Source organism: Pipra filicauda, unplaced genomic scaffold (genome assembly GCF_003945595.2).
Source record: "Pipra filicauda isolate LSUMZ 115617 unplaced genomic scaffold, ASM394559v2 scaffold137_size4652046_pilon, whole genome shotgun sequence".
Taxonomy (NCBI): domain Eukaryota; kingdom Metazoa; phylum Chordata; class Aves; order Passeriformes; family Pipridae; genus Pipra; species Pipra filicauda.
The window spans coordinates 1,902,482-1,926,980 of record NW_024103851.1 but is presented as its reverse complement, the minus strand read 5'-3'; the positions used below and the strand labels follow the sequence as shown (position 1 = coordinate 1,926,980).

Genomic DNA, 24,499 nt, shown 5'->3' with positions numbered 1-24,499 from the left:
TACCCCTGTCCAAGATCAAGCCAAACATATTTTTATTCTGGAGTCTGTGTGAGTCGATTCCATTGTTGTTGATAAAAAAATGTCCCTTGCAACACCCTGCCCCTCAAACCAAACTATACTTGCTCAAGGTCTATTGGGAGCAGAACTGTTTTGGAATTGTAATGGAGCTTTTAAGATGGAAAAACACTTAAAGGAGTGACAGACCCCCTCAACACTGTCTCTTTTACCTCATGAGTGGGAGAATAAAATGGAAGTTGAAGTGTGGTATTGGCAGTTTCCTCCCCCCATATGGCCCACTTCTAGTCTGGGATGAGCTGAAGATATCAAGAACGTAACCTCATTAAAGAAAAGATTTTTTTTAATCACTCTAGAGACCTTCCTCACATTCAGCTGTGAAACAACTGTCAGTGCCAGATCAGAAATGCACCTCTGCAGGTATATTAGGTAATATGAGTACACTTATTTGCTCCAAAAACGTGCAATAAATACAGGATACAGAGCACATTCTGATGCTAGTGTGCTCCACTACTGTACCTGTTAATATTTCCACTGGGAAATGTATCTTAAAGTCCCAAGAAATACAATCAAATTTGTTTTGAAGACAGAATGGAGGCAAAGGCTGATATTTTATGTCTCAGAAGTACTTTTGAGGTAGGATCCAAACACATCACTAGTGGATGCTTGGACACATTATACATTACAGGAGCAGCTGCTGAAAAATTTGGACAAAATAGTCTTAACACCTGTAAATTTACTGTAAATATATTCAAACTTCCATTGAAGTTAGTTATGTTTTATTAATTAAGTTTCCTCCTGGTATATGCAAATGCAACTTTTACCATCTTGCCCTATTTCTGAGTGCAGCTATAAAAACAAACCTTGTATTTTTCATGCTTCTGACTAACTCAAAATTGAACTAGTAAAAATAACTACCTGTGCTCCAGAAGCTTCACCTGAACTTTTCTGCCAGACTCTACCCCTCTCTTGGTTTATAAATAACCTTACACTTCCATGATTCAGTTAATTAACACAGGTAAGTTCAAATTTGGCAACTTCAGCTCATATTTTGTTTCACTGAAAAGCTACAAAAGCATTTAACTCCTCTACCTGAAAAACATACATAATTTTCTCTCTTCCATTTGTTGGCTTGTAGAACACTTATCTGTGTGAACACAAACAGAACAAATCCAACCTTATTCCATCTGGATTGTCATCCTTGAGGTTTTGCAATTGTATTTCTGTAAGTGAAGTGTAAGCACCACAAGAGCAACGTTATGGTAAGCTAAGACATACTGTCTCTCTATCATGTATCCCAATTTATTATGCCTTTTAAAGTTCACAGGTGTCAAACTGAAGAAGCAAAGATTATGGTGGCCTTGGTGGATCTGCCTCTGGAGTCTGGAGGGTAAGGAGAATGATCCTGAGTAGTCTACAGGCTCCTTTTTAAAGCAAGGGAACTCACTCACCAAAATTCTTGCTGCAGGTCCCTGAAAGCATGTTGGAAGCACTCCTCCTCATCCTCTCCCACTTGAGCCCACCTGCAAACCTTCCTACTTTGAAATGAACAACAGATTGCATCTTTTCACTCTGCTGCTGAAATGAGAGCTGCCTGCTATTTGACAAGATGCACAATAGAATCATTTGCACAGGCTGACAAGCTGCTTCTCAAAATACTTGAAAATTGTAGCATCAGGATTTTGGGGATCTTTTTCTTGGTTAATGATCAGGTTTGTGTACCAGTCACTCGCCAGAGTTGTGCTTTGGCTAGCTCATGAGCTGCCGCACAACAGAATCAAACTCATAAATCCCACCGGGCATTTGAACTGAACTTGAGTGTGCAGCTATGTTTGATGAGCCGTGAGGTTGTGGGTTATGCAGCTTCATTGGATACTGTTCTAATTAGAGGTCCATAGGCAAGGGCACTGAGCCCCATGCTTTGGGAACAAATTTCTCTTATATTCTCCAAAAAGAAAAGATGGATGTATAAATCCTACTTACATCTAAAAGGACGTATCATCTGAGTCTTTAGCCACTAGTACCATATCAAAGTTATCTCTTTTGTGTGAAGAGGCTTAATCACAAAATAACTGTTCAATTTCCTTCTCCAGATTAAGCTGTCATTGTTTAAAACTCTTTTTTTGTTCCTTGCATTGGAAATGAAGCTAATTCAACGCCTTTCTATTTTTTTAAACCTTTCTGTTATTTTCTCCATCACAGGCTGACAGACCAGAGTAATGACTTCTTTCAGAGATTAACATCAGATTAAATTTTTTAAAACTCTTGAAAGTAACTCAAATGTCTAATGTAATATAGATTCTAGCCTTTCCCTTCCTCGGGCCATAACCAATGGAAAGGAGAAATAAATCTCATACTGCAACATAATATTAAACTGAAATTGGATGCAAGACTAAAATACCACCAGCATCATTTTTGTTATACGGTGCACTGTTTTCTTGCATATTCTGTATTCAAGCAGTTGAGCCTCAGCTAAAGCATTTGTGAGAAGAAAGCAAGAAACTGCAAATTGTCATTTCAAACCTAAGTAAAAGAAAGACAAACCACCTCTAATAAAAGTTTGATCTCTTAATTTCTATATGTTGTCTCCAAAGGCTACATTACAAGCAGTAAAATACTGCAAAGGAAAATAGAGTAGCACTTTTTTTAAGGAATGAGAACTTGATCAAATTGCATTCACAAACTTGCTGGATAAATTAAGGACTGACTCAGGCCCTAATAAACACACAGAGTAGCTCTCAATGACCTCAAAACTCTCAGAATCTCAATATTATATTGATCCTACAACAGATAGGTCTTAGCTGTTTCTTCAGGTTCAAAAGGAGTGATGCGCAACTCCCAGATATAAAGAACACATATTGCTTAGAAAGATGCAGGCCTGTATAACTGAATTTGTTTTGATTTGTGCCTTCTCTGCCTCCCTGTCCCCACAAATCTCATCTGCATTTAAACAGATAAATTGTTTTCTGTAAACTGCTACCTTAGTGAAAGTGTAAAGAGTGATCTTAGAAATGGACAGAGATTTTTTGGGGGGTTGTTTGTCCTGGAGTCCTTTGCATTAAGGAAGATTCTTTTCAACAGGACATCATACAGACATTATACATATATTAACACAGCAGGACACAAAACATCTGTACAGGCTGTACATAATTTTAGGCCATAAGTTTGATGGCATATGTTTGATTGACATAGTTGTGCATACACCCCTACATACCTACAGGAATGCTAGACACAATCATGTTAATACAATCAGAACAGCAATGAAAAGGTGGTTCAAGTATGTTTATCCACTCTTTATCACAATACAAAAATTCAGGAGACTCAAATGTAACTATCAAAAGTCTAGTACGAAACCAAAATAACATCCAAAAGACAGATTATAATTCTCTGTAAACACTTGAAGTGGGAAAATTATTGCCAAGGGTTTTTTTTGGGGACGCTTGCAGTCTTTTTTTTTTTTTTTTTTTTTTTTTGTGTGGATACTTGCAGTATCATCTACATATTTTGAAGAAAAGTGAGTAGATGAATTTTGGGGAAAATTAAATCAATCTATGAAGCTATTGAACACAAAAATACCACCTCTGACTTAGGAAATCTTTAAGCTGTACATTACAGAGAGATGGAAAAGTGTATTAAAGAAGCCCCACTGTGTATACATATACTTTCAAAGGTATTCTGTACTGGCCCAGCTGAGACCAGACACTGACTGAATGAACCTTTAGTCTGACCTAGTATGACTGTCTGTCACGTTCACCTTAACAAATGTGCCACCAAGCACAGATTCTCTTACAAATTCATGACATATCTGGAACACTGTGATATTACTTTCATTTAGCATGAATAAGAAATCACATAACCAGATTCACCTAGACAAGTCACTTGGAAACACAGTCTTGACAAGACCTCCGATGTACTATTCAAGAATGGAACCATTTATGAAAGCTACTGTTGAATAATTACATGACTAAGGCATACAGAAAGCTTCCAGTCTAAAATCCTAAATTGCATACAGTCATATACAGTTTGAACTGTTAATAACAGGACCATCCCAACCCTATAAATCATCTTGACTTGAACCTCTATCTATATTAAGACACTGAGGCTCTTTCAATGAATGTACCTCAGTAGAAAAAGATTGATCTAAGTCCAGGTGGCACTGGGCACCCTTAACACATCAGAAGCTGAACTGAGGTAGGCATAGCACTTTTTATGCTTGTCAAAGGTATCTTCAGCAGGACACACAGAGCAAGGGACTGCTTGAAAGCTAAAGTGGGGAATGTCAAGCAGAAGTAATCAGTCTAATAGCAAGACTGAACTGTCTCAGATCCACCTGCACAATTTTTGCAGCTCCTTCTGAAACCTTAAAACCTCTCACAAAGGAATCAGGGTCTAAAATGAACCATATTTTTCTTAGAAAACTATTCAATGTAACAAGAATGCTCTAAACGAGTTGAATGTTTTAATATCTGAAGTCCCAACCTATATTAAAAATTAGTTTTAGGAAAACAAACTAACATTCAGGGATAAAAGATAAAATAGTCATGAAAAACTCAATGGTTTTGTGTCTTAAATTATAATAATATAACTGAGATAAATCAATTAATATTGGGATTTCACAAAATTATTAAAAAGTTTGGCCTCGGAAAGCAAGCAGGGAACACAGCATTAAAACATGCAGGTTAGCGAGAAAGTGTAGAAGTTAGAGAGACATACAAGCAATATATCAGTGCTACAAATACATTTTGTAAATCTAATTATAGATGCATCATCACAGAACAAAAAGACAATACTCACACCATACCTATTAAGCATTTCTACAGCCCTGATAAACATTACACCCTGGAAATGGAAATAGGAAAGAGAATGTGCTATAGCCGCAGAACTGCCTGCAAAAATAAGCAGCTCTATGGGTCTTGAAAGGAGAATAGGAAAAAAACTAGATTTGTAAATAATTTTATAGCATTTAATTACAGATCTGAAGTAAAGCCTATTAAGTTTACAGAAGCCTTTCAAAGCACATGAAGTTTACCTAGCAGAAAAGCCAAACTGGATTTTTAATAAATAGCATAATCTGGATTTCAAAGGGCACTGGATTCAACCTTCTGCTTCTAGGCATAAGTACAGATTTGGTATAATTTTAGATAATGTCTTTGGTCTCAAAACTTCAGAAACAACATTGTTTGAGGCATAACAATACAAATGGTTGCCTTAACTTCAAAGTAATGTTTGAAAGGTTTCAATAATAGAAACATTCAGCTAAAGCAAGAAACAGATGAAACTGAAATGACAGAAATATCACCACAAATCCTCCCTGCTTTGTACAGTGTCATTTCCAACGCACTTCAGACTGTACAGAGAAAGATTGCCAGTGCATCTATTATGGGATCATATGAACATGTGTATTTATCATGAAAGTACAAAACCTCTTCTCAATATCTATTTTAACAATGACAGAAAATACACAGAATAAAGAATATTGAATTGTTATTCTTTTTTATCCTTCATTTATAGTGCAATATGATTTTAAAAGGAAATTTTAAATACGACACTTCATTTCCAGTTGTGGTGCAGTTTTATCCAGTTTTAACATTACTTAACTCCGAGAAATGGGGGAAATAATCACTAATCTTTTAATATAAAGAATAAAAGACTACAAGCATATCCTTGACAAGTCAATGAGGCAAAACTAAGACCACAGAAAATAAGAGTAAAGCTGAATAACTTCTGATGCATGCTTACTTATTCTCTCCCAGAAGGACAACATATCCACATTCCACTAGTAAGTCTATTACACAGTTACTTTCCAACACAGCACTTGTGCCTTTAAGCTCTTAACTAAATATGGCACACCACACCTAACAGAGATAAAAATAAGGTTCCCCTATACAATGGTGATTGTCCTCCTAAAGGGGAAATGGAAACACTTATCATGTAAATCCTTGCTCAAGCCACACCAGAGGAAGTGGCTTAAAGATATCCCTAGTAAAACTTCAGGAATAATGTTTCCTGTAGTGGCATATACTGCTCTTGCTTTCATCACTTCAACGAGGTAGAAAGCCTTCCAAGTCCAGGAGCAACCTCCTGGCATGAAGCTGGTGTGATGGAGAGTCAGGTTGTTACAGTTTTGTGATGATGATACAACTGCCTATAGACAATGCTTCACAGAACCATAATTAGTTTCACACACTGAGTTTAATACTTTCTGCTTCTTACTCAGCACTACACTCGTCTGTCTTTGAAAAAAACACTTGCATACGATTATGTTTTCTAACTCAATAATTAATGTCCATAAGCTTTACTGTGAAAAAGTAACTCCTCTTAGCAGTGGCATGCTATCGTCAGATAGATAAAAAAAGCCATGATGTATCAATTTCTGCCCATAGAGGTAGCTTTTATAAAAAAATAAAAACAATTGATAAAAGAGAATGCTTGAAACAATACAGTAAAATTCTCTAATGATAGTGGCTTACCTTGTCTCTGGGTGTAATCTGCCTGTTGGTAAGGAAGGATGGTATGGGAAGCTACCCTAACTCACAACATGCTGCTACATACTTCCCTAATGTCAATAGTACTACACTGATCTACTCACCTGAAGTTCTCTCACAGCCTGTTTTAAGTATCCCTAATACATTTTGGGTCATGAACACATACAGTATTTCCAAAAGACAGTGACTTTGGAAATTGTCTGGACTACAGAGAGTGCTTTAATGAACAAGATGTTTTACAATAGAAGAAACATACAACTTTCTCCAAATTCTGTGTTTTATTATATTTTTTGCTCAAGATATCCTTAGACACTCACCTGTATCTACCATTCTAATTTTCTGACCATGGAAAATTAATTAAAAAATGCAAAAACATTATTTTTCTTTCCATGTACACACAAAATTAAAATCCTAAAGTCTAACTGCATTGTATGAGGACCCCAGGCAAGGATTTTGTAGATTAGATTATTCTGTTCATTACACCTTTACAATCCTGATGAATTACTGCTTTCTTTACAGGCTATCAGCTCAGCACTTGCACAGATGTATTAACTCTGTATGAAGCAGAATTGTTCACTATGTGTTCATAGAGAAGATGCAACCTGCATATCAACAGTAAGTTGCAACTGAGCTGACAAAAGGGATGCTATGGCCAGAAAAGTAATAACTGTGAAAAAGTGTAATATCCATTACCTTAGCTTATCCCTTTCCATACCCTACTGTATTCTTCCACCTTCTACCTCTTCCATCTCTCTGTTGAATGATCCTTAACTTGCATTCTTTGGTAGGACTTTCCTACCTACCACCATGCTGTTTATTTAAGCATTAATCATAGAATCATAGAATGCTTTGGGTTGGAAGGGACCTTAAAGAACATCCAGTTCCAACCTCTCTGCCATGGGCAGAGACACCTTTCACTAGAGCAGGTTGTTTAGAGCTCCATCCAGCCTGGCCTTAAACACTTCAGGGATGGGGCATCCACAGCTTCTCTGGGCAGCCTGTTCCAGTGCTTCACCATCCTCATAGTAAAGAATTTCTTCCTCCTACCCAATCTAAATCTACTCTCTTTCACTTTGAAGCCATTCTTCCTTGTTCTGTCACTACATGCTCTTGTAAAAAGTCCCTCTCCAAGCTTTTTCATAGGCTCCCTTCAGGTACTTGGAAGGCCACAATTAGGTCACCCTGAAGCCTTCTCTTTTTCAGGCTGAACAACCCCAATTCTCTCAGCTTTTCCTCATAGGAGAGGGGCTCCACCCCTCTAATCCTCTTGGTGACCCTCCTCTGGATTCGGTCCAACAGGTCTATGTCCTTCCAGGTCGATGAGGACCCCAGAGCTGGACACAGCACTCCAGGTGGGCTCTCACCAGAGTGCAGTAGAGGGGCAGACTCCCCTCTCTTGACCTGCTGGCCACTCTGCTTTTGATGCAGCCCAGGACACACCTGACTTTCTGGACTGCATTGCCAGCTCATGTTCAGCTTCCAATCCACCAGCACCCCCAAGTCCTTCTCAGCAGGGCTGCTCTCGATCTGTTCATCCCCCAGCCTGTATTGATACCGTTGGTTGCCCATGACTACACCAAACAGAGCAGTGGTTTTTGTGGTTTCTGTATTCATTAACAGATCATGAATTTCCAGCCTGTAATGAATAGCATTAACCCCAAACATTTTATTTTATTTTCTCTTCCCAAGCTGTAATTTAAAGATGCACAAGCATTTTTCTTGAGCTGTTCTCCTAATATGAACTGCCATCACACACTTCTCCCTTCTAAAAAATGGGGTAGAACATGGAAATAAAACTCTACAGTGTTCAGAGAGGGACTAAAACCCATCCAGCTCCACACACTCCTCCAGCCCACCCCTCACAGTATGAAACCTTTTTTCTAACCATTTCATCCCAAGTCCATTAGGGAAGATTTCAGGCAAATTTCATTTTCACACATTGAATAGCAGCAGAGTAAATCAACTAGCTCACAAGGATGAAACACTTACTCCTCTTGCAAGTGCAGCCTGTGGCAAAGGTAAGCAAAGTGAGTTTACATTTATGTTGCTCACTGGAAACATGGTGGCTACACTGGAAATAAATTAACATATGCAGGAATTTATCCAATAACACATTAAGGAGGGCACTGCACTGGTGAAGCAGAAGTAGTCAGGTGTAATTCAGTGCTTCAGTGGGTGAGGAAAGAGACAGATGTCTCCATCTGCAGCTTTCCTCAAAAAAGGTAAAGTCATATCATACAAATAACAAACAGAGAAACTCTCTCTAGAATGTCTGTAGGTGCCAGCCAGGTGAGAATTACGACAAGTTAATCTTTATTTCTTTGTATCTCACCATGCAAAGGAAGTCAGATTTTTCAGAAAGTTTTATCCTAGCTTCTCATTACTCATTACTCTAGCAACATACAATCTATTTCCTCACCTCATGCTATGAAAAGTCACCCTACACAGGCAGTACTGCACCTCCTGTGTTTACTTTAAGCATTAGTACAGTATCACATGAAGCTTAACCTCTGGGCTTGTAAGGTGCTTCACAACCGCAGCCTTAAAGAAACCAACGAAGCCAGAATTACTTAATGACCAATGGGGGCACTAATGGGTTGGATCTTACAATGCTATATCACACAAAAATTCATCAGAGAGATTTAATTTACCTTGACCTTGTAGAACTCCTTGACTTCAGGCTGAATGGAATCAAAATCACCACTGATGTAATCAGGCAAAAAGCTGAAAGGAAAGTAATGAGCAGTGAAATGAAAAATTAATCCATTTTATTACATTTAATATTTATTTTCTCAAGAGTACTAAGGGGTACAAGCATTAATCTCTTAGGAGTTCCTTAAAAGCATGTTAAAACAAGAGGTGATATGAAGTGATACAAAATAAGGTAAGACAAAACATAAAACTGGTAAATTTATTATCCCTTCTTTGTTGAGGGAGCTACACATCTCTTATACCTCTCTAGGTCAGTAAGGCAAGACTTGTATCTGTCCGGTTTTAGAAAGACAACTTTCAAATATTTTTCAGATGTATCATTCAGTCAGCAAAGTATTTGACACAGCATATCAGAGTGCTATCCATCAAGCTTCAGAGAATGTTATTTGTCAGAAGATGATGATGATGATGCTTCGACAGCTGGTATGCCATAAATGTTTCAAGGATTTGTATTTTAGTTGTTAGTGATGTCATCTCATTTCTACTCTTCTAGATTATTAAAAATACTCCCAAAATATAGAAGCCAAATGCTCAGTGATTTTTAACTCATATCTTCGATGTACAAAATGTGTATGAACTCCATTTCAACTCCTGACCATCATTCAAACAGTAATATTGCTGCAAAGCACATGGAAATAATTTTGTGATATTTATCTCAAGTTGCTTCTTGTAGTTTTTAAATTGCAGAATGCTTTAAAATATTTATTGTATAAATTCTTATCAAATTCATAATGAAAAACTCTGCAATAGAAAGAACAGTTTAAGAATATTATTTGAAAAAAAAACAACCAACAAACAAACAAAACCCCCCAAACAAACCAACCAAAAAACCCAAAACCCCAGCACAGAAATACAGCTTTCCACCTTGCACAATTCCTTTAGATTTAAGAAGCAGCTAAGAAGAGGGGTGAAAGTGTTGCCAATTTTTCTGCTTCATGATTTTAGAAGAATGCTGAAGGGTCTACAAAGTCTCCTTATCGGTAAAACCTATAAAAAAAACTCATGTTCTGGCAAAGATTTCAAAGGAGACGCATGGTCACTGGCCACCCTTTTCTTTGAAAACTGAAAGCTGCTTCAGCTGAAGCTGGTAAGTACAATTGCTGTGAGTTAGGTCATGTGCAACTACGGCATTTCAAATTCACTGCTCTCTACTCTTACTAAGGCTGTTATAAAAGGATATGTTCTGAAACTAATCCCTTCAGAAGTGATGCTCCCACGCTTGCAGTGGTGGGAAGGGCAGTCCCTTCTGCAATGGGTTTTTTTGAGGACACAGAAATCAAGTAGGAGAAATGCAAATGCTTCAGTGCTCTGTTTCATATGCCCCAGACAGTACGGTTCAAAACCAGCAAAAGCTAACCAGAAAATTAGGTTTGCTCCTTCACTGTAAGACTTTTGTAATGTACAAAATATACCACATTTTCAAAAATTAAATTTTTAATTGCTGCCTTTTTACCTTTCCATGAGTTTCCTAATGAAATATTTACTGAATACACCAAGCCTAAAAATTTGCAGGTACTCTCTTTCAATTTGTTATTTTCTAATTATTTCTTCCTGATTGAAGCAGAGCCATTAAAAGTAAACTCACTCTAGGCATTTCAGTGGCCTTGAATGCAAGTTCTGGAGATGTTCCAGCAGGCTGGGCAGGAAGAAGAGCAGCCAGTTGTCATGGAAAGCCAACTTGGTATGACATACACATCCACTGATGAAAAAGCTGTTTCTCTTACTGAAATGCTATACATAATTCCAAAAGTGTCTTTGTCTTTTTTTTTCTTTTTTTTTCCCTCTACAGCAGCTATAGATCATGGTGCTTTTAAATAATCAACCCCTTCTCCTGAGTGCTTCGAGAGGTATAAATGGGAGCAGAATTAGTCAAAAAATATATCTTCTCAGAATCAAATACTTTTGCACAGCTTTTGTTCTCATCCAAAGTAAATAATTTCCATGAAATAAAGCTAGTTGAAGTTGTGTTTAAATTTTTACAGGCAGAAGAACAAGAATTTCGGTTGTGTCTCCCATAGGCTCTGCCAGAGGTCCTGGCTGCACTGCCTGAACATGTCTCCTCTGTCAGGAAGCACTGTGTCCGTTTTCAAAACACCCTCTCTAAATTGTTCACTTGGAGCAACCACAAAACCAGAAATTACTAAAGGGAATAAGGAATTGTGGCTGGGAACTTCAAAATTTCAAAAAGTCTAGGCCTCACATTAATGATTATGAAGAGAAGAGTTCTTTCTTCTCTTCTCCTCCCTTTTAAAAACACCAGAAACAAGGAAAGCTCAGAAAGTCATGCCTGATGAATTAAAAAAAATGAGTAAATCCACTTTATCTTCAGAGGGAGGATGGCTGCTCTTTGTAGCTCACTGATTATGAAAACCAATAAAAAGCAAGGCAACACTCAGTACAGAGTCAAAGACTGCATTTGAGACAGTCCTTTTTGAGTTCTGTGGAACAAATTGCCTCATCCAGGTGAGCAGAATTGAGTCAAGGTTCTTCTCCAATTAACACAAGTGAAGAAGAGTCATTGTGTGAAGAGATGTCCTTGACTGAGTACCCTCATAGAAGATTAGCACTAGCTGATATAGAAAAAGGAGAAATAGTTGAGAGAGAGATATATGGAAAAAAAAATCCTACTAAAGTAACTCATGCATATTTTGTAATAATTGTTTTTTCACTTGCTTGTTTTCATATAGTTTTGTATTTACTCCTGAATACAGAGTAGTGCAGGAGAACAGGCTTGGAAGATTCACACATCAAGCTTACTACTATGTGAGTGGAACAAATTATCTCAGGACAAAAGTAACGAGAACAAGAAAGGTCTCTCCATGAAATTTAAAACAGCTGCCCTTATTTAAAGTACAGATTAAAAACAGGTATTATATTAGTCTAACCCATGTTTCCCTACCCTCTGACCTCAAATTCATGAATAATTCTTATTCTGTTGCATAACTGTATTGAAGATTACATATTTCAGTGACACATATGGCACACATTCTTTAGTGAAGGACTAACTTTTTTGCCCATGATGGCAAAAGATGTCTTTAATTCCTGCTTAAAGTGTGATTTAAAATTGTAATTTCTAAACAGTCTAGATGATGTATTCTACCGCATTTCAGAGCCATGCTATACCAGTCTCATTACCTATTAATTATCACTATGCATATAAGGTCATGACCAGCTCAGCTGGCTTGATTCTCTGCTGCTTTATATTGGCATTTATCAGGAGTGAGCCAACTCCTTAATCCTAATGGGACTGAAAGTATAAATTCTTGTAAGATCAGCCTAGTCTACCAAGTCTTTTCTAGGGCTGTCAAGCAGCATAACACCAGGAACTGGGCAACAAAAAATCTTCAGAGGTTTTGGGTCAACTGGAGTTTTCCTTTCTCTTCTCATTCTCTTTCCTTTTTTTTGGGGTGTCAAGGGGTTTATTTTGTTTGGATTTAGGTTGTTGCTTTTTGTTGTTGTTTGGTTGGTTTGTTTTTTTTTTCTTATGAGGGTATTTTAGAATCATACTGCAACTGTCTGAAAGAGTATGGAGTCAGGAGGGCCAGGATTACTTTCAGATAAGGACTGGAAGGCACTTTGATAGAGACTGCTTATCTTTCGTCTATGCAACCTTTTTTTAAAAAAACCCATAATTTCAATGTGAAATCTTTAGTGGTTTAGCTAGCTTACCAAGAAAAAACAGCACTATTTCTCACCAGTTTTGAGACAGATCCCAGCTAGAGGATTTATACAAATTGGATAAAGGCTGAACGTTAACTGAACAGTTTTATGAACTCCCAGGATGCTGGGCTGGAAAGTAGGGGGGAAAAAAGGACAGATTCCTGCAAGTTTGACATAGTTTCAAGATACACCAATAAATTTTTAGTCACCAGTACCATAAAGCAGGAATGGATTCTTATCATAGACACAGATTACAAAAATAAACACAAGCTATTTAAACTCTTGAGGCTCTCATGCTAAGTAAGCACAACTGTGCCTTTTGCCTTCAAGTGATCCATCTAATAGACACAGTTTAATTCAAGAAGTAGTATTATTTTTAAATATTCAACACTAACAAACAGTGTGTTAAATTTAAAACATCGGAATACTTGCTTCTTTATTCACTCACTTTCAGAATTCAGTGTGAAGTGTTAAATATGCCTTTTTAAGATTTATGAAAAAGAAAAAAAAACCAAAAACTCATGCAAACCCATCACATTTTAGCAGTTTATAATAAGAAAAATGTGCTGCCTCCTTAAATAAAATGCTCTGGCACAACTGCTCAGTTCTATCATTAATTCAAAGTTACAGTTTCCTAGTACTACTGACTTTTCTTGTGATGTAGCTCCTTTAGCACATAATTGCCTGCAATTAACCTTTTTTAAACAAATGTTAACATCAGAGATATGAACATTTAAAGGCAGTATCTGTGTACCCTTTGATTCCTTCAGTTACAGCACAGGAAATAATCCCACATAGACAAAGCATATGTGTCCCAGCTGCATAATTTTGAGGGCACAGAGTGGATTCCCCATGCTTTTTCTTCACTGCTAAAAATAAATTTCCAAACAGGTGCCTTTTACCCTGGACTAACACACCCATACAAGCTACATCCCTGTAGAAAAGAAGTTCAGTGAAGATAAAATGCTGTAGACTGAACATGGAGCAAAGTCACTAAAGTCAGCTTTGACTTTTGTAAGCATCTACTAGTTGAGAATACAGGCGACAAAACTCTCTAGCATTACTTCAGGATAAATATTAAAATAATAGTTTAAGAAAAGAACCCCAACAAACATAAATTAATTCCCCCAAATCCACGTTTGCTAACTGTTAAGGTGCACTTTTAGCTTGTCCTCTTGACTGTCAGTCTTGACAGGAAGTATAAGTGAGGGCTGCCCTCATCAGAAAGGTTTTAAGTCTGTTTAAATCTGTCAAAAGTATACTGTTATCTGCTGTGACGATCAAAGTGCCTTTTTAACTGCCAGAGACATGTACAGCACAAATAGATGCCATTAATATATTGTCTTAGAGTAGCATATTCAGATGTCCCAACTAGCTGTACAGAGGTGAGTTCCAGGGGAAAGGAGAAATATCAGATTGCAAGATATATTCAGAGTTAATGTCTATTCAATCTATAAATACCTTCATGGTATTATCTTCAAGGTTACCAAATGTAAGCATCACACTTGAAGCTCAGAAGCCAAACACCAATACCAGTAAAATTAATGAACTTCAAACTGACCATAGAAAAGACTTTGGCTTTGATTCATCTTGAACAGATCCCACTAATGATCCCATAACTTCTTATTATCATCAGACCTTTAAAAAACATCTCACTCACAGTCCTTAGTTCCTTCACTCTCTACTTCCCAATCAAGACTGTCTTGAAGTCAGTAAGCTTACTTTTTCTGACTCCATGGTTCACATTACTGTTATTTCAACCCCCAAAGCCTCTAAAGCCTCCCTTATCACTATACAATATTTGTATTAGGGTGGCACTGACAAGGATGTGCTAGTACTGTATGAATTTGAAAAAAAACAACAACAAAAAACCCCTCAACAATTGCCCATGCCTTCTTCAAAGACCTTAATAAACCCTAATGTTTATTATGCAGTTGCTTACACAGAACATAATTTCCAAACAGCACTTTGCACACTACAATAAATCCAGATGTGGTTTAACAAATTAAAAAAAAAAAAGAGGGAAAAAAAAAGGAAAAAAAAAAGGGTAGGGGTACAGCAACAGTACTGCAGACCCCAATTTAACAAAGAAAGCAAATATATGCATACATCAAGCCATACACAGATAACCAGAATTCTTTCCACAGACTATTAGCAAATCTGTGTATTACAGTCAGACAGTTCTGTGGTTAAAAGTACTTGGATTATTTGGCAACCTTGAAGAACAACCTCTTTTTTCCTTACTTTTTAAAGAGCTTAGTATTAAAGAGCATATAAATATTATTTCATTTGCAAACCCTATGATTTAAAGAAAAAGATAAAAGTGTGTGAAGATTTGAAGGCAGTAATGCATTCATTTATGCTTGCCTGGTATGCAGTGTCACCTTGCAAATAATAAAAAAATATCTGAAATAAATTGGAGAACATATTACCTTCAGCTCAAACTGCTATGCAAAGCACACATCAGGGGGACATCTGCAGTAGACACCAACTCTCTCCAAATATCATTACAAATAACAAGCCGTTTACACCCTGCCTCAAAACCCTATTCCTCAGTGACAAAGATGAGCATTAATGATGGCTAAAACTGCTGCATTTTTCTTTTTAATAGTCAATATTTGAAACTTTTCTCCAGTTACAATCGATACAGTACAAAATAAAGTCATACTCCAAGATTTAAGAACTTTTCACTTGTTTTCCATGGTGCTGAACATCCCCCTGTGTTCAGGTAAATACACATACTTCATGAAAAACCCAGTGTGCACAGGACAAGCAACTCCCAGAGACTGCTGCTAAGTACCTGTGCCTTTGTTTTTATTACTCACAGGCTGAAGCATTGCTTAAAATAAAGGATACATGTCTGCAGTGTATGATCTTAGAGCCAATTAAAGCTGAAGCTATTCAGTACAACTCAGCATTGCACAGGCTCAAGCACTATGTTTTGCTGTTGGATTCTTATCAAAAGGAATTTAGAAAAAGAAATTCGAGCTGTGAATTTTCATCCTGCACAGGGTAGCAGGCTCAGGACAGCATATTAACTCAGTAGGAGAACAAGTTCCAGTGCTTCAGCATGAGTCACTCATGAGCACATGATTTGGAAAGGTTGGGAAAGCATAAGAACACTTCTGGAAGTGCCAGACTCTAGTCTTCTAGGACCTAAGGCCAGAGGAAAGGGGAGCAGATGAGCACCGTAACCTCTGACAAACGAGAAGATCTGACTCACTGTGAAGATAAGAGGCTGAAGAGACACCCAAAACTGTTTTTCCTGTTTTCATGTCAAAGTAACAGATGGCAGAATTTGGTCAGAAAATTGAGAAAAATCAGCCATTACATTAAAGGAAGGGACATTGTTTATTAACATTTTATACTGCATGTGAAGAGTCAATAGGATGGGATATAAAATGTGGTAAACTTAGGTCAAAGCAGTCACAAACTACACAAACTGAGATTTAGAAAATAGTCTCAAAAAGGTGGAACTAGAAGCCATAGCTGGCTCAGGGTTTCTTTATGGAATGCCACCAAAGCTGGATTTTGCTGCTCCAAACTGAGAACAAACTTTTCCAAGACAAGACGATTTCTCTTCTTTCCCAGAAGTGCTAGAAACAGGCAGATTACATTTTTCCACCTAATCAGACAGTTACTAACAAAGCCTCCAGTATGGCTTGCAAACTCATTATACACTTTTAAAAGTCAGTTTTGATTACTAGTATTTAAACTCTAAGTGTCCTTTCTGTGAACTTTCACACCACTACGAACACTTAAAAGTCAAGCACAATCAAACAGAAAGCAGTTATGCGTGAAAGATGTTCACTGGGATTTCCTTGCATCCCTTAATTTACTTACTCTCTCATGAGTACCTTAAGTACCTCCTGTCCTGAGTTTAGGATCTGTTCACATACTTCCAAATCCAGCGAAGAAGACCTGTGCAGGGTAGGTTGAGTCTGAAGAAGCCCTTTGCTTCTTCAAGGCTTGAAACTGCAGTAAGTAGCTTGCATCAGAAATCCTTTAGTCTTTTCTACATGATGACTTGTGAGTGCAATGAGAAGAGATTTATCCCCTTACTGAGCAACCTGTTCCAAGCAGGCAAGGAGAAATCTGTAGATTTTCAAAAGTTTTAATTATGCTTCTCCTGTTTGGGCCTGCATTTTCTTCTCCGATTTCCACCTACATTTTATAGATTGAATTTTTGTTTCATGGCCAGAAAAGAGACATCTCTGCACTTATCAATAAGGAGGAAGATCAGACTTAAAAGGTGAATTGCCATACAAAAATTTATTAAAAAAACACCCATGCAGAAGACAAAAAGTCTTAAGGAGGAAACCAGAACATCTGATTAAAACACAACTTCTGAAAGGCCAAGTTGATTCCACACAATGTTTCCTATCCTGGACTCTGATTGCCTGTAGAGTAGTCACTGAGCAAACTTCTGACTCTTTTTTTATTTTTGGTGAAGATGTGCTTGAGTACCTTAAATACATTAATATAATTTCTTTAGGTTCTGAGCCTTTACACTGATAAGGTACATAACATTTTGCAGAGAAACAATGTATTGACAATCCTGAAAACACTTGGACTACACAGAGGGACAGAACGTATTACTCAATGTTTTTAGGGAATGTGAGCCCATGAGGCAAGGAATGGAGACAAGACACACAACAACGGACAGCTGTTTGAAGTCTGTTGTCTCTGTATGGTAGAAATCAGGTCAGTCACTGGGAGGCAGAAGTTTTATTAAACCTTTTGCTGCTGACCTCTGCTGTAGCTTCTCTGGTGCTGACAGAGAACCAGGATATTCCACTGGAGCATTAGCATTTCAAAAGGTGCCTGCACCTCTTGCCCAGCACAGTACAGCAGCATTAATTAGAGAGAGAGAAGAAGATAAATGTGCATACAAAATGAGAGCTGGGCTCTATTTGATGCTGAGTAACCCCTACCAAAAAGCATCCTCATTTTCATCAGATAAACTCAAGGAGGTATACTCACATTTCTCCACAATTTAGCTGTACAATGGATGACCCTATTTAATTTTCTGAAACTTGTGATTTAGACAACAACGTATTGCAAAGTTTAATAGAAATTCTTTTAAGGTTCCTACTGATTGAAAAGGTGAAAGGTGGGCCTTGAACTCTGAAGGAACTCGTGGAAAACTATTTAATATACTAATGTCCCTGTCTTCAGTGGGCTGGAGAATCACAGCTGGGTAAGGCTCCTGCAGCTGGCAGAGATCCTACTCACTTTAATCCTTTTTTAACCTTTCTTACAGTGTCACCAACTCTACAAAGTACCAGGGCCATATTTTAGTTAACTAAGTCAGAAGGTATGAATACACACAAACAGTTCTCTCTTTCACAAGTAAGATTAGAAATACTTCAAAGACCATTTTCATGAGCACAGATGCAATTAAAATGCCTCTGATAAAGCTCTAATTAAAGAACAAACCCACCTTTTATAGTTACCTGGCATATGGATGAAATTAAGAAACAAAATAAAGCTGCTACTCTCATGTATCAATAAATCTACCTTCTGATCACAGCCTGATGTACTTAATTGAAATAGTTTTTCTAACAAGGTTTTATTTGTTCTACATTTTTAAGGGATAAAGAATGAGGAACTGACGAAATGTGTTCATCTAATGAAAAATCAGCTCTCTTGACATTTTCTTCTGTAAAACGCTTAAACTGCTATACTAAAGAGGTAAGTTCATACCTATGCTCTGCACCTTAACAGATGCAAAAGAATGGTTGGTTGAAAGGGGCTTGCCAGATCTAAATTTTTATTTCTTTCCACTGTTCATTAGTGAACAAACCTACATGTAATGAAACCTAGTAATGTAAAAAACCTGCTGCAGTTTCACCCTGGCCACTATATGAGCTGTCTGCTTTCCAAAAGACTCCAGAGTACAAGGAAACATGCTATTTTAGCTGTTAACATTCTCCTTTAGGTTAGTTGCAGTCAGGTTCCTCCTCCTGGCAGTCAGCACATCTTCCAATGCCTCCCAAAAGAAAGACCTTTTTAGAAGTTAGTCATTACCACCATAGGGAAGCTTCCTGCATGTCCCTGGATGGCTTACCTAAAAAGGAGAGAGAGCAATTACACAGCCATGGTATCTAGTGTAAAGGTGGGAAATATTCATTAGGGGGAAAGAACCTAAATTTTGCAATGGCCAAAGTACCACGTCAAATCCTGAAGTCCTTCTTGTTTCTCAGAGCTTCCTTAACTCCCTGAAAGCACCAGCTGCCACAGAGATACACAGAAGGTATAACCTTTTCCTATCTTCAGCTACTGTCCAAGGCTGGAATAACTCACTAGTAGCTAATCAGGCTAAGATAATTTACAGAAGCTAAGGATATAGTCTATATTAGTTATTTCACAATTTAGCCCACAGCTGATAAATATTAAAAACACGAAGCAGGCTATCTCCTCTCAGACATTATCCCACACCTGTGTAGTGGCTACCAAGGACACACTGCACTCATTTGATCAACACAAATTTCACCTGTTGCTTATTAAACTAATCTTCCCAAGGAAACACTGATCCTAAGCACAACATACAATGGCTTTCATAATCACAAGAGTGATCATCTAGTTCTAATCCCCAAGCCATGGGAAGCAACACCTTCCATTAGATCAGGTTGCTCAAAGTCCCATCCAACCTGGCCTTGAAAAAGTCCAGGGATAATAAATACATCAAGGCAGCAAATTTCTGCAAGAGGTCAAGATCTGCAAATAATACTTCCTTCAGATCACATTAGTAGACTTCTACCACTGCGAAGTCTCAACTATATATATATCACTAATAAGCACATCAGGAATCCGCATGCATGTGCTAAAATCCTTACTAGGCCCCAATCCTTCAAATCCAGACACATACAGCCTTGCTGGCCTATTCAACCAGTATCTCTCCCCTCCAGGGACAGGGAAGCTCTGTATCAGCTCCATCTGAAACTAGCACAGATACACGCAACTCAGCTGGTGAGTCAGAACCCACAAGGAGTTCAGCGCAAAACTCAAGTTCAGAAGCAAAGTCATGCTTACATTCAGACTTGGTAGATCAGAAGAGGAAATAAAATTGTTATATTTTACTACATTTAAAATGAGCACATAATCCTTGCTAGGAAAAAAATAACAAAAAACCAAACCACAATAAAATCCAACCCCTCCCCCCCAAAAGATGCAAGCATGACCAAGAGAAACGAAAAGGGCACTGTGAAGGGTCTTCAAGGCTACACTGAGAACTCGGCTGACTGAAGTGTATATAAATCTGATCTAGCTTTAAAACAGCTCAGAGACTGGTAGTAGAGTAGTTGTGATGGCAGCACTTGCTGTGCTGCTGCACTCGTTTTCGGAACAAAACGTGGTTATTAGAAAAACAAAAACCATTAGGGGCTTAAGGCATCAGTCTTAACTGTGTTTAAGAAACAAATGCGTATGTCTGTCCATCTTCTCTGCACACCCCACCATCCCCCCCCGCCCCGATCTATTAGTCAGACTAAGGTGCTACAGTGTATTTTCAGTAGAGCAAGTAGGTGTGTGCTACTACTGCTTTAAGCTTTCAATACCAGACTGTAGCTGGGACCCACCTACCAAACTCCTCCTGCCTATGACTTAAGTTGGCTGTCCTTATTAATGGTCTAGCAAAAGCAAGGAAATCATACTGTGGAGGGAAGGTTTGAAGAGAACCTGAGCTAGTCCTCCTGTTTGTACCTGCATCATTTAGTCTACTGCCAATTAGAGCACAAATGATAGCATTTAGATAACTACCTACCTGGCAGATATCAAATCCAGGCAGGTCAATGTATAGATTTGTGCTTTTTTATAAATGGTAATCACAGAAAAAACCTGCACACACGACTGAGGCATTAGAAATATTACAAAAGTACACATGATATTATAGAGTTCTCTGTTCTCAATCTCTCCCCTCCCCTGTCCTCCTCCTTTCCCTCTTTTTGCCTGCGAGGGATAAAACCACTCTCAGACAAAAAACACCTCATTGTCAATAAGTAACACATAGTCCAAAAAAGCCCCGTCTTGGCCTCTGTACAAGTAATTTTCTATCAAGTAGAGTAGCTGAAAAGAAATTTAATGTAAACTCTGGTGCTGTTGGTGCCCTGCTTATTATTAAAAAAAAATAATTAACAATACCCCCATATGAACTTCACAATTTATTATGATTAAAAAACCCTTAACTACTTTTCTACTAAGTTCTATTATTGTCATTATCATTTTGACTTAATCTTTTATTAAATTTCAACACACTAATTAACTTTTCTTATAGGATGAGAAATAGATCTTAAGGACACAGATCTACCCATAAATAATACAAATGCAATGATGAGTTCTTATTAAAAGCTACTCCCATTACATACAGTGATAGTAGTTGCTCCTCAGGGAAGAATTCAGTGGTCTAATACTCCTGCTACCATCTGCAGCACGTACACTACAAAGAAGGGAGAGGAGAACTCTGAACGGATGCAGCATTGGAAATGCTTTGGAAAAGACTAGGCACAGATGAGCTGTGAATCAGACACTCTGAATCAGTGTATAGTGAGGTGCTCTGGGAGTAGCATGAAAATCACCACAGGTGACATGACACGTAGCCATCATTAGAGATGTCATTCAATGGAAGAGCAAGATTCTGAATGACAGTGTGGCCCATTCCTTCAGTGTAAAATTCACTACTAGATAATTTTTTCAACACATTTTAATACCAGCAGGATATTAATTCATAGGTGAATAAGTTTTTGAAAAATATATAAAGTTAGGAGGTTTAAACCTATCTCTCTGATAATGAGGTAAGAGACCCATATTTTATTGCAATGGCAGAAAAACTGCCACTGAGGTTATTTTTGTAATTGTCCTTGGAGATAAAGTCCTCCTGAAGATTAAGAGAGAACTCTATTTTGTTATAAGCAAAGCCATTGCCTAAATCCTAGACTGTTAAATACCTGGTAAGTTCTGATGCAAAACAAGCCTGCACCAGCCAGTTACAGCTAGACAGCTAGTAACAAACTGGAATTTGGACTGACAGACAGATAAAAAGGCACCAAGATTTTGGATCATTTCCACCTTTAAATTCAGCTCCATGCACTCTAGGAGGTGCAGCACACCCACTCTCTCCCAGCAGCGATGAAGCTCAGGTGCAGTTCACACTGCAACAGTTTTTAGGGATCCCAAAAGTGTTTCAGGCAATGTGGCTCCCTAACTCCATAAAACACCACCTCCTTTGCCTAGGGCCATGACAGAGAGGGAGATGGTGAACACAAACTCCCCTGTCAGAGCCATTGGGTCACAGCCAGGTCCAAGGCCTGAGAAGGGGAGGCTGCAGCATTTCCAGAGGCCAGGTTGTAGAATCAAAGGGCAATTTCTTTTCAGTTGTACTCCTGGCTGATGTTGGTACATGGAAGAGCTCATGTAAAGTAGAAGAATTCTCAACTTTTATAGAATTTCACAAAACGCAGATTCCTAGATTCATGCCTATGCTTTGTCTACCCCAAGAATGAGTAGATATGAGCAGTGTTCCTCTTTTCTTTCTTTTACAATGTGGGGAAAATAGTTTACAAATGCAGCTTTCAGATGAGAAAAAAAAAATAATTAAAATTGCTTTTAAAACACAGAAGTAAGGAATTAAAGCTACAACCTGCTAGTATAACCCATGCTTTTGGCCTCTAGATTCCTCTAATATGTTTACAGATTAAAATAATTCTCTCTTCAGAGATAACGGAGGGGAGCAACCCAGGATATGAATGTCTAAATCAGCTAATTTACAAAGAAGGTTGGGGAAAAGAATAAAGAAAAATCTACATTGGATTGACAATTTGCCTGTGGTCCTGAGCCAAGATCCTGCCAAATACACTTGAACAGGCTGAAACATTAAACCCCAGAAGCACAAGAACTGAAAGAGAAATTTTGATGAGCTCTTAAACAGGGTCATGAACATGATTGTATTTCTGCTGGCTCTACTAAAAGAAGTCAAAACTTGCCATGGCTTTTCCAGTGTGAATGTGGCAAAGAAAGCACTTTCCCTTCTAAATAAAAATGCAATCCTGCAGAATGGGGAAGGCATTACCCTCCTGATGAAAGCCCTCTGCAGCATATTGGGAATGCTATTAGACTTTTTGAAATCACTCCTGAGGTGTATTATGATCACATATATGCATGACAGTACTGACCACTTAATCCCTGTTCTGTCATAGGCAAGTTGGAGAATAAAAATTACACTGACACCCAAGGGTATTTTATAATAGAATATGAAATAAAACAATAAATTTGCAGATTATTTTGGCTTTGCCTCATGCTACTGCATTATACACCAAATATTACTAGCCTCTTATTCATTACTATTTAATTACAACAGAATACCTTTTATTCAGACTTAATTAACCTCTGAAAGGAGTTTGTGACCTTGGGACCCCCCTGTGCACTTGCAACATGCTGTTAGAATATTGCTCTGCCTGGAAACACTTCCTTTAATGCTGAGATTTAATGAAGTGCACAGGTTCTTACAGGGAACACACAAAATACGAGAACCCTGCATGTGGTCACTTAATGAACAAAAGCAAGAGCATATCAATTAGAATCATAAATCAATACTAAATTAACATTAAAAGATGTCACAAGAGTTTCCCTAGAGGAGAGGCTCATTACAGTAAACATGATCATGAATGCTCTCCCCTATTACTTTTACTGTGGGGTAGAGAAGTGGGAGTAAGCAAATGAGGAGGGATTTGTCCCTAAATTCCTATTTGTTTAAGCCAGCAGAAGTTTAAGTATCCCGCCAAGCCAAATGACAGTGTAGCGCAGTTCCAGCTCCTGTCTTTGTCAGAAATTGCTGTTCACTCTGAAACACTTTGATTCTGAAAGGAAATCGGAGAGCAATAACCTTTTCACAAGATGAGAGGCAGAACCACAGCTCATGCAGTCACTTTCACTGCTTTGTTGCAAAGCTTCGAACGACGGATCAATGTTGGCCCCTTGATGCCAATCAGAGCAGACTGGTGCTTGCAGAGTGGGCGCTGGTTCAGTAACTCACTTGCTAGCAATGTTAACTCTTCAAAATGGATTCTTCACCATCTTGAGAATTCCCTCTGAGAGCTAAAAGCCCCATCAATCTCCTCACATGATTCTCTCCTGTACAAACCATCCCAAAATCACCTTATGCACAGCTTTCTTTCTTCCTGCAATTGAAAGCATTAGAAAGTAGAGATATTGACATCCACATCTGTCACTTCCTTAATTACATGTATTTGTTGTCAAAGCCCTCAGATGATGGTTTAGCAAAAAAAAAAGTAAAAAAAAGGCACTGAATTCTTTACTGACTCTTTTTCAGGTGTCTTTTTGGGACAGCCTGTCTTTCACCACTCAAAAACCTTCATGTGCAAGATTCCAATCTGATCTGTCACCACTATTTAACATGCCTGCTGTAGCTTATAGAATTAGAAAACATCAATCCTCCCACAGGTACTGCTGGAACTGGCAGAGGAAAAGAACATTTTTTTCTTTACTACCATAAAGCCTTCCTTTCTTTCTTGATACAGAATAACAGTTGCTCCACTGGAGTTATTAGCTAGGTTTACTCAAGAGACTTTTTTCCTTTTCAGCTTTAGTATCAAAAAGAGTTTCATTCTCTT

At 38.0% G+C, this 24,499-nt stretch overlaps 1 protein-coding gene across 2 annotated transcripts in view; it reads right to left on the bottom strand.

Moving 5' to 3' along the window:
* Positions 1–24,499, bottom strand: part of TPK1 (thiamin pyrophosphokinase 1) — a 306,395-nt gene that overhangs the window by 155,351 nt on the left and 126,545 nt on the right. For both annotated transcript variants that reach the window (XM_027715024.2, XM_027715028.2), the window contains one exon: positions 9,152–9,224. In XM_027715024.2, coding sequence (XP_027570825.1) covers positions 9,152–9,224 — 73 coding nt within the window. The remainder of the gene's footprint in view (positions 1–9,151; positions 9,225–24,499) is intronic.